The sequence below is a fragment of the Ornithodoros turicata genome, chromosome 2 (genome assembly GCF_037126465.1).
Source record: "Ornithodoros turicata isolate Travis chromosome 2, ASM3712646v1, whole genome shotgun sequence".
Lineage (NCBI taxonomy): Eukaryota > Metazoa > Arthropoda > Arachnida > Ixodida > Argasidae > Ornithodoros > Ornithodoros turicata.
In genome coordinates, this window is record NC_088202.1 from 19,549,332 (window position 1) to 19,562,615 (window position 13,284).

Sequence of the window (13,284 nt, forward strand, 5' to 3'; positions counted from 1 at the left end):
AGTCCAAAAAGAAAAACAAGTGCTGTCAGCCTACATTGTAATTCTTTATGTGAGCACTTGTCTTCAGTTTGTCTAGAGCCTTTGAACAAACACTGCACCAAAGCTATGAGAAGTGGGCTGACGCTTCAGAGACAAGTCCTTGCTGCTCGAAAAGCTCTAGAGGTAATGCCATTGAGTAGAATCTGAACGGAATTCAATATACTAAAATCAGTAATAATTATCAGTGAAGAGTGGGTAGAGGTACCACTACCAGGAACCACCACCAGGTACCACTAAGGACCTTAAATTGAAGAAGGGGGACATTTCTCACAGCTGTGATCTTTTCCATTTTTTGTTGCCGTCATATTCTGTAACTCGGACACCTCTATAAGTAGGAGACGCTTCGGCTGCACCGCGGGTGTCCAACATAGGAAGGTTTCACTGTATTTGTGTTCCGTGTCATGTGACCACAAACAATATATGCTTTTGCTCATGCTGCACAGCACAGGCAAATTGATCTGCATGTGAGGATAATAACATGAAACCCGAGGCGCGGAGGAAAAGTCATGACTTTACGGTCTCTGTGTCAGTTGTTTCATGTTGTAATTGCGTACCAGCTGGCCTGTACCTGAGAATAGGTTTGATGCATTGTACACGCACCATAGACATGCAGTATGTGGTGTGTTGTGATAGTAATGCCAATTGAAGAATAATGCTCCAGGTGGATTGTTTCGGTACAATCTTGAACTATGCATACCAAGGGGTAGGGCATCTGCGTGACAGGTTTACCTGGAAGTAAGAACGTAAATGTTAGCTGAAGTCATTGAATAATTAACATTATCAATATACTGCTGCAGATGATACAAACAATAGCACACAAGATGCTCCGATATGTTCTGCAGGAATGTCTCTGTACTCACAATATTAGTACAGCAGCTACAGAAGGGCATAAAACAAGTTTTTGTATACATGATACCACTTGAATTCAACAAAAGCTTCTGCTGCACTGCCAGAACACCACGGCAGACAGATTTACCTTACTTCACCTGAGAAAAAGTATGTACTGTTGCACACATGATGCTGTTTGAATGTCTTGGAAAACATAATTTATGACCGAAAGACATCAACTGGAAGATTTCGATTTACCTTAGTCAAAACTGAGAAAAAGTATGTGCTGTTGCACGCATGAAACTGCTTGAACTGCCCTTGAGCGCTCTGGAAGAACACCTTATTTGTGACCAAAATACAACAGCTGAGCAAACACTGAACTTATACCTTACTCAAAATACACAAGATGTGCTGCCGTGCATATGATACGATGATACTGCTTAAATGTACTCTGAAAGCGCTGGCACCTCAGACATGGTTGCTATAAGCTAGCGAGCAACAGCAAGGGTATACGAACACAAGAAGTCGAGCACAAGTGGTGGAATGCACTTGATTAATCGGAAAATGAAATGTTTCAGTACCAGGTGTCACTGTTCCGTCAACAAAAACAGATGAACTTTGAAGGGGCGTCTGGTTGGCACTGGTGACAGCCTTCAGCTTGAACCCCAGACGGTGATAGTTGAGACGAGGAGTGCAAGCTTTTCGGTGGTGCCAGAATGCCTGCGAAATCATTTAACAAATAAGGCAATTCCAAATCTGTACCCGCTGGGGCGTAATCTCTAAAGGATGAAGCAGTAACTAACAGATAGCGTATTTTTCTCTTCTACGTGATGCAATTTGCACCGCATGACTGACTTGTCTAACATTACGCGTCTTACCTTTATCTGCTGCCCAGTCCTGCCCCTGCAATCTCCTGCTGCAGGTAACGTTGGCACAGCATCCCGGACGAGACATCTTCGGCTTCTTGTGAAAGAAGTTGCGCATTGCTTCCGTAACATTCGTATGAGCCAGATGAACTGATCAAATCGCTGCTTTCGAAGGTGGCACACAGTCGAAGTTGTAACCGATTGTTGCAGTCAATAGATTTCTCTTTCGCCTTTCGGAAAATTGTGGTTTGAAACACTGGAACTGCATGCTGAAGTGTTCTTGCAGACGGGAGCAAAATGCTGACGCATTGTCGGCACGCAGCACAGAACACGAACCACACCTGTACTGGCCTAGCAAATGCTTTGCAGTCGAAGGAAGCAAAACTCACGTTCCTCGTGGGTTTAGTGAAGTCCAGAAATATACTGGCTCCCTAATAGCGAACTGTTTATCACTTCCCCAATGTGAATCTGCGCAGCAGACGGCTCGGCAGAAGAAACTAGCCGGCTTGGCGGAAGAAACCAAGCCAAAAGTCATGCCAAGCCGGAGCGCGGGCAGACCACGAATGTGTCGTCGACACAGGGTTTGCGGGCCACAAGACGGGATGTCAGTGAAACTAAAAATTCACTTTTTCGGAAAACCGCGAGGAGTTTGGGATAACTATTTTGCATACATAATCAGTGTTCCCTTATGAACACATCGTATGAGTACCATTCCATTCTGTAACACTCGAAAATCGGCGTAGCTGAGCTTTAAGTGCTGTGTGTAGAGAGCTTTCACCTACGTCACATTGTGACGTGGCATGCTTGTAAGCTCCTCCCACTGAAGGTCATTTTTCGTGGTAGCGGCATTGAAAAATGACAAACTGCGCTATTTTTCGATGCAACAATCATAGTTTTCATAAAAGAAAATTTGAATGACAATGACGAAGTGTCCCCGTGATAGAAGAAGGGTACGCTCACGACCAGATTTCAAAATACCATTCAGTGCTTCATTTTTGAGGGAATGCTACATAATCTCTGCAGCTGTGCCGAAAAAGTGACCACCGGAATGCAGCAAAACAGTTTCAGTTGAGGTCATGTGCAAACACCCTATAGGTGCTCTGTTGTATCGTCATCTTGCGCGCTCACACTACTCTCATCCCAAAATTGATTTTACAGGCCTGTTCACAAAAGGAAAAGGAGAAACGAGTTGCAACTTCCCGTAAACGAAAGCTTCATGACCTACTTCGATAGGAGGAGGGAAGTTCAGACGAGGAACTTATTGAGAAAAAACTGGTCCGCAAAGAGCGTGCCCAGAATAAGAAGCTACAAGAAAGGCTGCAAGACCTGAAGGAAAAAGTATCTGCATTGAAGTCTAGAAACGAAAGGCTGGAGGCTCGAAATGAAAGGTTGCAGGACCTTCTAGAGAGCAAGCTTGGTAAGCCACGAGTTGTATTTCACAAATGCTTGTTTATGCACTTCCACTTTGACAAAGTAGCTTTATCTGCCTTGTCAATTTTCAGCATCGTCGCCAGTGCTTCGATGTGTTCTTTTGGTGTCATATGCTGTTCCAGCAAACAAGTCTGGCCTGGGATGCATCTGTTGCACCTGCGACAAGGTTGTACAGTTTGTTGACAGTGCATTCATTATTCATGCACTTGATGCATTTGATAAAGCTCATATAAGTTACATGTTAGTTTTAAATGTTCCTACTTGTAAATAATTTTGTAGAAATGAATCGTCACCTTGCATGCTTCTTCTGCCCTCCGAAAATCGTTCGTGCCATTTAAAGACGCGTGATTGAGACAAGCACTTTTCACCATAAGCTTCGGTCGACAGTTGGAAAGTCCCTATCACACCTGCACACCCGTGCCCCACCTTTTTTCTTGCGGAGACAGAATAAGTATCGTGGATATACCGAAAGCCAGCTAACCTGTACTCCGCACTGCAGCTGAAGTAATTGAAATAAACTATAGTGGAAATTAATACTTGTCAGTCCCGCACCTGGGCACGAAGCATTCCACGAATGAGCGACGACTGTTTACTCCATCTTTATTTCTTGTGCTGCTGTCTTAAGTCATATGACATTATATGATTCATGAATGACCCTGTATAAGTCGGAACATGGTTCTTAGTGGAAATCATTCGTCGCAGACCATCCTTTCCGTTGCTTTTCAAACCTGTAACCTCTTGCCGCCATTCCAGAGACATGGTTCAGTCGGGCTCTGCAACCTGACTTCACCGCAACAAGAAGCACGCCTCGGACTGTTCGTGACATCGTACCACGTGCAGACATTTTTGATGAAGAATACAGCGCCTTTGCACATACGGTAGAAAGAACACTTCCTTGCTTATCACGTGGAGCACCTATGATAATCTGGTGCCAATTTCATGGGTTCCGCTCATAACAAACCGAAACCGTTATCTCTAATCGTGGCTTTTGCACATTACTACTATTGCTGGTAAGGTCTCAATTGTCTCTAGCATTCGTCCCCTTGGTGCAAACAAAAAAATCGCAATTAATTGTCTCGCGACGTAAAGCCACAAACTATTATCTCGGTTTGGGGGAAGGTACAAACAAAATCTCTAGAGTAGCCCAGAGCAGTGTCATGGAGCTGTCTAATCTAATGGTCATGGCATTTACATGCATATGCTTCTTTGCAGCTGCCAGCTGGCGAACCTGTTATTGTGCATGACAGCACCAGCTATGCTACCTTGACGCCTACAGGGGAGAGCAGTGTTACTGCAGTAACCAATCCCAGGAGCCCAGTAACTACGTCAAACGGCGAGGCTGCTGAAGTAACAACTCCCCAAAGCCCAGTAAGTGCATGCTGCGCGTAGATGTACTCTTGAGTTCATGACAATGTGCGCTCTTAGCTTTCCATGAAAATGTTAGCATATCTACATTCTACTGTGTCTTCATCTTTCCTGCACACTTTCTCCTGTTCCGTACATTTGCGATGCCCTGATGCCCGCCGTTGTTTGGGTCCATGCATGTAAATCACATAAAGCAAGGTATTTCGTAAGATATATTTAGTGTTGCCTTATTTTAGGTTTCAACGGACATTCCCACAGCATACCATGCAGAGCTCACCACTTTGCCCTTGCTGTCAGAGGTGAACGGACGGGTAAGTGAAGTGGTGCAATCCTTATAAGCTATGCTGAACCCTGCCATCCGAAGCTGTACATCGGATGTCACAAGCTCATTTTTGGACGTTTCATCCCAGGTTCATCTCGGCAACGGCATCTTTGTAACTGAGGAGCAGTGGCAGTGGCTCTTGGGTCGCAGGAGGGATTCTCTGTTCTGCAAGGAGGCAGTGAAGATCTTGTGGCCGATCTCTGAACTAAAGGGCAGGAGCATCACTGGGACTCCATGTCGTCGCTTTGCGAACAAAGAAAATGGGGTGAAGCCCAGAAAGGCGCTGACGCCAGTCAAGCTCCAAGCTGTCACAAGTTAGTACGACCTCTTTCTTCTGCCCACAGTAACTTTGTGTGCATATATAAAGTGCAGTTGTTACATGTAGTTTTTAGTAGGACAGATCACTTCACAAAGAGAGGTATAAAAGAAAAATTGTTACTGCTTTCCTGACACGTGGGTTACAGGAAGACAGCAACGGTTTTCCTTCTTTCGAGTCTGGTGGCTGCTGAAGTGATACTGACACTTCACTATAGTCATGCCTGATCAGAAGAAGCTGTGAACACTGACAGTACTCCTTAGATCTGGTCAGTTGAAAATGGGCAGAGTATTCCGTTGTGATGTCATTTGAAGCATATTGCAAAAGCTAGATATTTGACAGCAATTATGCTTTACATTGTGAACTTTACAGGTGCTTTTGAGATATACGTGGAGGAGACTCCATCAGAGGTGCCACAGAAGGACCGGCTAAACAAGATGAATCGGTTCATAGCTGAACTCTTGAATGACTTCAATAAATGATGTCACACTGGTATCAGTATGTCCTGTTGTATCAGGCACTCTGCAACACACACCTTGCATGTCGAGGGGGCTAGGCATACATACCTCTATATCATCCTATTCATCCTGCAATACCTAAATGAATCCCTATATCCTACATGTCCTGTATCACCCACATCCTATATATCCTTTAATTCCTGTATCCTATATTCTGTATCCAATAACACCATACATGTAGGTCCTATATATGTAAGATTTTTCAGTAGGGATGATACATGTATAAAAGCTACACACAGTATTAAAAATTCTGAATTACGAAGTTTATTATACTGGCACCTTACAATATCTACCTCATATCCACATATTCATGAAAGACGTCGTTTGAAGATTCCTGGCATCAGAAAACAGGAGTAAAGTTCAGCTCCCATGGATGCTCACTGGATGTAAGGTGGACCCTCACGTCTTATGCACGTCTGTGTGTCGTTGGTGGTTTACTGGGTAGAGACGCCAGTAATATTCCAATAACTGCGCGTCTTCGCAGCTGCATGTACGTATGTGGCTGACAACACAGGCCCGACTCTTTTAGAATGTCAACACGCGCAGGTATAATGAGCTTCTTTGACCTTTGCATATTTTCCTATTAGGCGTTGTCTGCTGCGAAGGATGTGGTATTATAATGGAAAACAATATGCAATCTCGCGGTAATTAATGTCAGTTTCTTTGCTAACACCCTTCTGAACACCTGCTGTGAAAGTGAGCGTATTATATGTATGTATTTCTCGAAGAAACACAATTAAGGTACTCCGTCGTGTTTGTTTTTCTGTGTGTATTTTTTCGCGCCATTCGGGGGAGAGATAGATCGCATAGAGGTTTGTTCCTTGTACCCACTGTTCATGACTCCAGAGAGTTCAGTTCACACTACGTGGTCTCCCGGACTGTTCTGGACCGGTTCACATGCGTCACGTTCCACCACATGATTTCGACGACCACGACGGTATATTCAATAGTTCCTCGAGCACCACTTTAGAACGTTTCGAAGCGTTCAAACAGAGTATTCCTTCCGGAACATTTTATTTCATAAATAGTTCTACAAATAAAATCCTCCTAACGTTCTTGATTCTGATTATTGCTACATCCAAAGCCCATTTTACTGTTTTCGTCGGCAGTAGACATTAAAGTAGTAGTGGGGTCGCTCTACAGAAGAGAACCGGATGGAAATGATCGATAGATAACAATGGCTAGGGAATGAATGATAGAAATCAAGCGAAATGTTTGCACACTTAGAAAAGCTATTTTCCAGACCTTGTATACCCGTGGAAAAGATTCCGTTCCCCAACAGTGGGGTGAAGGGGGTTTTCCAGAGTTTGGTGTGGGCTTTGCTCGCGGGTTGGAAAATGGTCACCTAGATTTCGTCCACAGTCTAAAACGGGGCAGGAACGTCCGTCGTCTGATTATTTATTTGTTGATACATACTGCAAGCCTTGGCACTAGCAGGAGTGGAAAACACCACAAATACAATAGAAATTCAACATATGAACGCGACACCGACACATGTTAGAATAACCAGGACTGACCGCTAAATAACGCTGCCCCAAATTAACACCACATATGCTCAAGCTCAAGCATGGTCAAGTGACCATATTCGTATTGCTGAATACAGTATCATGTCATTTTTTGCTGAAGAAGTGGACAGTGTTCACATTTGTCCTTTGAAGCTCCTATACGTTCCTCCAAATCGCTCGATATATAAAGTCTAGTTTCCACTTGCGCGATTGTGAGTCCGCGCCGCCGTCTATCCTCGCGCGGGTGGCAAATGGCATGGCTCTCGCCCCCTGCCCGCGTTCTTCTCAGGAGACAGGAATCCGCCGGACTTTGGCCGTCCTCAGCTTCGACTAGACGCTGCAGAGCGCACACGTCTGCCTAAAGGGGTCGTGCTCGGCCGTCCGGTCCGTGAAGGAACGCTATGCCAACTCAATTATTTCGTAACTTTTCTCAACTAAGTTACAGCAGTCGTTCCAGGTCAACGTCCCGTCTTCCGTCTCCCACTAATCCCGTCGCGCTCCCTTTTTAACTACTTCTTGCCCCTCTCCCCCGGACTCGTCCTCGCTACTCCCCGGCAGCGGCGCCCTCTCATAATATGGTGGTGGCCAACCGGTGGCGCCCCCACAGGTCTCCACATCCCCCCCCCCACACACACACAAACCCAGGCCAAGTAGTCTCTACAATTGTTCTTCGGAGTCAAGTTCGATGAGGAAGTCATCTTCAGGGCGAGGGAGCGGGGCTGGCGCTACCTCCTCACGCAGCAGCTCAGGGCGCAGATGACGCAGCGTCGCAACCGCAGCGGCAACGTCGACGGCTTCGGGTCGTGCTTGCGCAATACGGGACCGGTGGAGGTCGCTGCGTCTGTGGGTGGCGCGGTGAAGTTCTGGAGCTTGGCAGACGGGGCACAAGAGCCGCTGCTTGTCCGGGGAAAGGGGCTCCAACGGGTCGGCAGGGTTCATGGAGGAAGGAAACACAGGAGCGGCGTTTCCAATTTTTTTTCATGGGGACGGGCGTGCCAGCCTCGCATTGCACTCTGGGATGCTCCTGTCTACCATGTGACCGCTCACCTGACCCCAAGAGCATGCGCAGGCCAGCTTCCTAAGCAGACGACGGGAGTAGTGATTGCAGCTCAGACGCTCAGGTATCTGCCTTGTACGTGATGAGCGCCGCGCGTCAAGTTCTATTTGTGCGTGTTCGGAGGTTTACTCTTGGTTTACCCTTCTACTACAAGACCCGTCACGGTCTGCAGGACAAGCAGGCAGTACCAGATACATCATTGTGTGACAACGTGGCCACGTTTTGTGTTTGTTGCTGAAGTGGTAAAGCGTGCCAGTAATGAAACTTATTAACAATGAAGGAAATCAGATGAATCTGTAGCTGTAGCACAGCGCTAGCTTGCAGACGAACGATTCAAGATGACTCTCTCACAGACAGGGATACGAAACAAACCGATCACGTACGTACCCAGGCAGAAATCTGGAATGGGACCATTTCAAAATGGTTTAACGAACTGGTCCCACTCTGGTAATGGTCCCACTCTGGTCCCACTTGCCAAGTGGTCCCATGGGGGACCAGTTCGTTAAACCACTTCAGAATGGGACCACTCTGGAGTGGGACCACTTCAAAGTGGTTTATTGGACAGGTCCCACTTTGAGTGTGTCCCACTTAGTGACTGGGACCAGTTGAAAGTGGAACCAGCTTCACGATGGTCCCACTTGAACTGGAACCAGTGGAATTGATCCAGTGGTCCGGGATCCGGCCACTTAGCAGCTGGGGCCACTGAATGCATGACTGAAAATAATGCGTAGAAATGCAGATATTGCTCAAGTAAATACCGTTTATTCTGCTAAAAGCATACACTGAGCAGAAAGAAATAATCAATACATCTCTACATGTTCACACTACGTAGTATAAGTCTGATCACTCACTGTGTCTTGACAAAGCATATGCCTGACTGTGCGATGCACTCACGGAATACAGGGAGCTTTCGTTCGTTGGCCACCTCACATCTTGTATTTTCTTAGAGAAGATGACACATGACACTCCTGTTTTCCATGCGGGTCGCGACAGCCCCTTCCTCTTCACCGTACGTTCGGAATCTTCTTATCCTGTTTCTCTTCAAGTTCCTCCTAAGTTCCTAAAATGAAACATCTATTTAATAGTAATCAAAACATCACGGTCATCACTCATACCTGCAAACATTCGCGACGTGCAGTCCGATTGGCGTTTCACAGTGCGTTTTGCCCCTACGCCGTTTAGGTCTTCTTGGCGTCAAAACTCTTCCGGGAAATCGACAATGTGTTGCATAGGAACCATTGTCATGGCATTGTCTTACAAAGCCCACTAAAACACACGTAAATACTGCACAGGAGATACACCATCCTTGCGACGGCAACTGAAGACCAAACCAACTTGTTGCGACGCGTTCAAGCACCAACTGCCATGCCGCCCTGCGGCCCTGCCACCTGCCACTCTCGCCTCTCTCGCCCTCTCCTCTCCCTCTCGGCTCTCGCCGTTTGAAGTTTGAATTTGTAGCCGCCGTAGCGTCTTCACATTGCATGAGCCTCTGCAGTTACCTTTTCTTTTTTTCGTTGTCTTTCTTCTAGTTATTTAGCTTAATTTTTGTTGTTGTTGAGATGTATTTTTTACCTTTCTCTGGTACTTTATATGTTATGATATGCACAATATGTGCTCGAATTGGAGTTACAGGGATACAGCATATATTTGATCGCAGACGCACGCACCTGGATAAACAGCAATAAAAAGAGATCATGCATGTGCTAAAATAGATCAGAGTAATAGATCTAACAAAACCAGAAGGATATATGGCAAGTGTGGACAAGATGAAATCTCAAAGGGGAAAGCTGGGAAGCTGCCCAACTTAGAGTCTCAAGTGACCATTCTGGGAACAAAATGGTACCTGTGAGGCTCCAGCTGGAAGTGCTGGAACCATCTGAGCCCAAAATGGAACCCGCTTAAAGCCAGAGTGGGAACCACACACCACTTTGCACCCTTCTGGGCCCAGAATGGAACCCACTTAAAGCCAGAGTGGGAGCCACACACCACTTTGGCACCCATCTGGGCCCAGAATGGAACCCGCTTAAAGCCAGAGTGGGAACACTGCACCACTTTGGGACCCATCTGGGCCCAGAATGGAACCCGGTTAAAGCCAGAATGGGACCACTAACGCCACTTGGGGACCCATCTGGGACCAGAATGGAACCCGCTTAAAGCCAGAGTGGGACCATTACTACCACTTGGGGACCCATCTGGGACCATTCAACTGCAAATGGAACCACTTGGGGACCATTCGTGAACCAGTCCTGATTTCTGCATGGGTACTTGCGAATGAAACGTTATTCCCGTGACAGAGCTGCTTTCTGATGGACGACAGCCGCAACCGCGGTAAGAACACGTTAAGAAAATGTTGTTTCCGCAATGGTGCTCACATTTTAAGAGTAAATGACTTTGGACAAGCATAAAAGCACGGAAAGCAGCGCGAGCAACAAAGCGTTGCTAAACCGAAACTTTAGAGAGGATCACGTGGTGGACAGGAAGGAATGGCGGTTTTGACAGGGGCGACCGCCAGGGGTGTCCCTCGGAAATCTGCTCGAAACGTCCGCTCCTTTGTTTCCTTCCTCCATGGTAGGGTTCCTCTCTGGAAGTGTTAGTCCCCGGAAAGGCGGGGGGGGGGGGGCTATGGCGGGGCCGGCGGTTCTGAGTGGACGTGGCTGAGACAACCACTTTGAATGCGAGGCCCACAACACGGGGTATTCCTGGTGCACTACCGTCCAAGTAGCGGCCGATCTCTGTCGTGAACCAGGGGACTTGGATCGTGGCTGGTCCGTCGTGCCGGTAGCCCCGGACCAAGAACGGAATCCCCTGGCGACCTTGTTTTGCTGTCGACGACGTTGCATATTGAACCTAAGAAACAAAGGGAAAAGCAGTAAGAGGGAAACTCCACAATGCGAGTACCTGAAAAAGCACTCCCCGAATATAAGTCGAAGACCGCGTAACGGTAATCACACTAAAGAGTACTATAACGTGACTGATACCCATAGCTGTGAGGAGGATGCTGGACGCCAGGCAGGCCCTGGACAGCTTGTGAAACGACTGCAAAACTCAAAATAAGCGCCATGAAGAGCCACGATAACTGAATAAACGAAAAGAAACCCTCGATACTATTCCCCTACCTGACAATTTTTACCGTAATCCGCTTCTCTAATTAACCCATAAGAATTAGTTTAAGCAACGCACTGCGTTCCGCACACGGCCGGGCGTATGAGCAAGTTGAACAACACGGGGCGTTACCCAATAGTTCCGATGGTGCGGGAGGCATGAGGCTCGGGTGATAAGGAAATTTAAAAAATTCCGCGGTTTTGCGGCTAACCTATTACCAAGGTAGGGAAGCCAACTGGCACCGGGACAACAGCACGACGCTGTTTAAACCGTCCCAAGAAGAATCAAATTACATAGAAAACAAAGCTCACCCTGGCCCTCCGCCACCTAACGTACGAGCACATCCCTAGAAACGTTGGGCGCCAATTGTGGGAACCATTCCCACTCTCGGGGTCGTGCTCGGCCGTCCGGCCCGTGAAGGAACGCTATGCCAACTCAGTAACAAAACAATGGTTTATTTCGTACCTCTCCTCAACTAAGTTACATCAGTCGTTCCAGGTCAACGTCCCGTCTTCCGTATCCCACTAACCCCGTCGCGCTCCCTTTTTAACTACTTCTTGTCCCTCTCCCCAGGACTCCTCCTCGCCACTCACCGGCTTCGGCGCCCTCTCATAATATCGTGGTGGCCACCCGGTGGCGCCCCCACAGGTCTCCACAAACTCTACGATACAGAGACAGTCATTTTGAGGCAGAGTCTTCGAACTCGGAGTGACTGGTATCGTAAAGAAAGAGATACTCTGAACCTCGTTCAATAAAGAATTCATTGCCGACGCCCCACGCCCCCAGGCAGCACATGGTGGGCTAGTAGGCGCCATTATGACGTCTAAAGAAGAAAAAGAAAAAGAGATGTCTATGGAATGGCTCGGTCTAGAACAAGTCATAGATATCAGTCAAATAGCTTGGGTCAGACACCTAACCATGCATTATAGAGGCCAATTTTCGCCCTCCATTCAAGCAACAGGTTATACATTTTTGTACCTTACTTTAGTTGCTCTTAGGTGTACCTTAGACCATCAGTAGTCCTGCTTCCGTCCTGGCGTGCGCTTATGCAGAAATGTGATGTATTTGAAATTTATACGTGTATAATTTAGACAGAAAACATTTATCTTGGCATGAACGTTTATTCATACTAAACCGTGCACCAAGTCTTCAGTACAAAAGGCAGTATAAAACTGGATTGACTTCTTTGTCGCTCGTCACGAATCTTATAGTTTGACTTATGTGCGTTGAAAAGTTGGCAGTGTGGTGGCGGCGGCCGCATCATTTCTTACCTCCCATGTGTGATCTTTGTTGCTGCAGCGCTTCTTCCAACGTATCATTGTGGCTAGAAAATAGAACCAAACATGCGTTTAACTGAAAGCCTTATGCAGTGTGCCAGTTGTAAGCTTATTCATCAAAACTGGAACGGAGCATTCAGGAAGAGTTTCGCGAAGGAGCCTGGATCATGTGGGTTGTAGTTTATGACATGTTGTACAGGATGTCTGAAGCTTGTGATAACACGGAGGCATGTTTCCGAACAGCTTCATGTGCAATTGGTCGATGCATGGCTCAGTAACAGTACAGTATGGCTGAATATTATGGTATACAAATAAATACAATTCAAATAATTAATTGTACAGAACCCTTCTTGTGGAGATTGTGGTATTACAACAGTGATATCAATGTGTATACATGGAGAGAGGTTGATCGTAATAAAACAAGTTACACTGGTCTCATGCCTCCTTCCCCCCGTTGTACATGGGAGGTACAGATGCCAGCAGAAATGGCTATCTATAGCCAATGCTCCGCAATTACTAGATGTGTCCTGCTCAACACTGCATCGCATAAAAAGTACTCAGCAGTTTGTGGTACCAGGAGTTATCTGTAGGGAAGTACAGTCTGCTACCAAAAGATTGCAGCCATAACTGAAAAGAGGTCGAGGGGCAGTGCAAAACT

General features: G+C 46.7%; 1 protein-coding gene and 1 long non-coding RNA gene across 2 annotated transcripts; one reads left to right on the forward strand and one right to left on the reverse strand.

Moving 5' to 3' along the window:
* Positions 1–339: 339 nt before the first annotated feature.
* Positions 340–1,765, reverse strand: LOC135383187 (uncharacterized). The gene is made up of 3 exons (XR_010419722.1): positions 1,746–1,765; positions 1,449–1,587; positions 340–768 (listed from the first exon to the last, which is right to left on the reverse strand). It is a non-coding gene; the product is annotated as an uncharacterized LOC135383187 (long non-coding RNA).
* Positions 1,766–3,305: 1,540 nt separating this feature from the next.
* On the forward strand, positions 3,306–5,649 carry LOC135384373 (uncharacterized). The gene is made up of 6 exons (XM_064613577.1): positions 3,306–3,330; positions 3,918–4,042; positions 4,377–4,532; positions 4,766–4,840; positions 4,940–5,165; positions 5,540–5,649. Exons 1-6 carry the CDS (start codon positions 3,306–3,308, stop codon positions 5,647–5,649), a joined length of 717 nt encoding a protein of 238 aa, XP_064469647.1.
* The last annotated feature ends 7,635 nt before the right edge of the window (positions 5,650–13,284 follow it).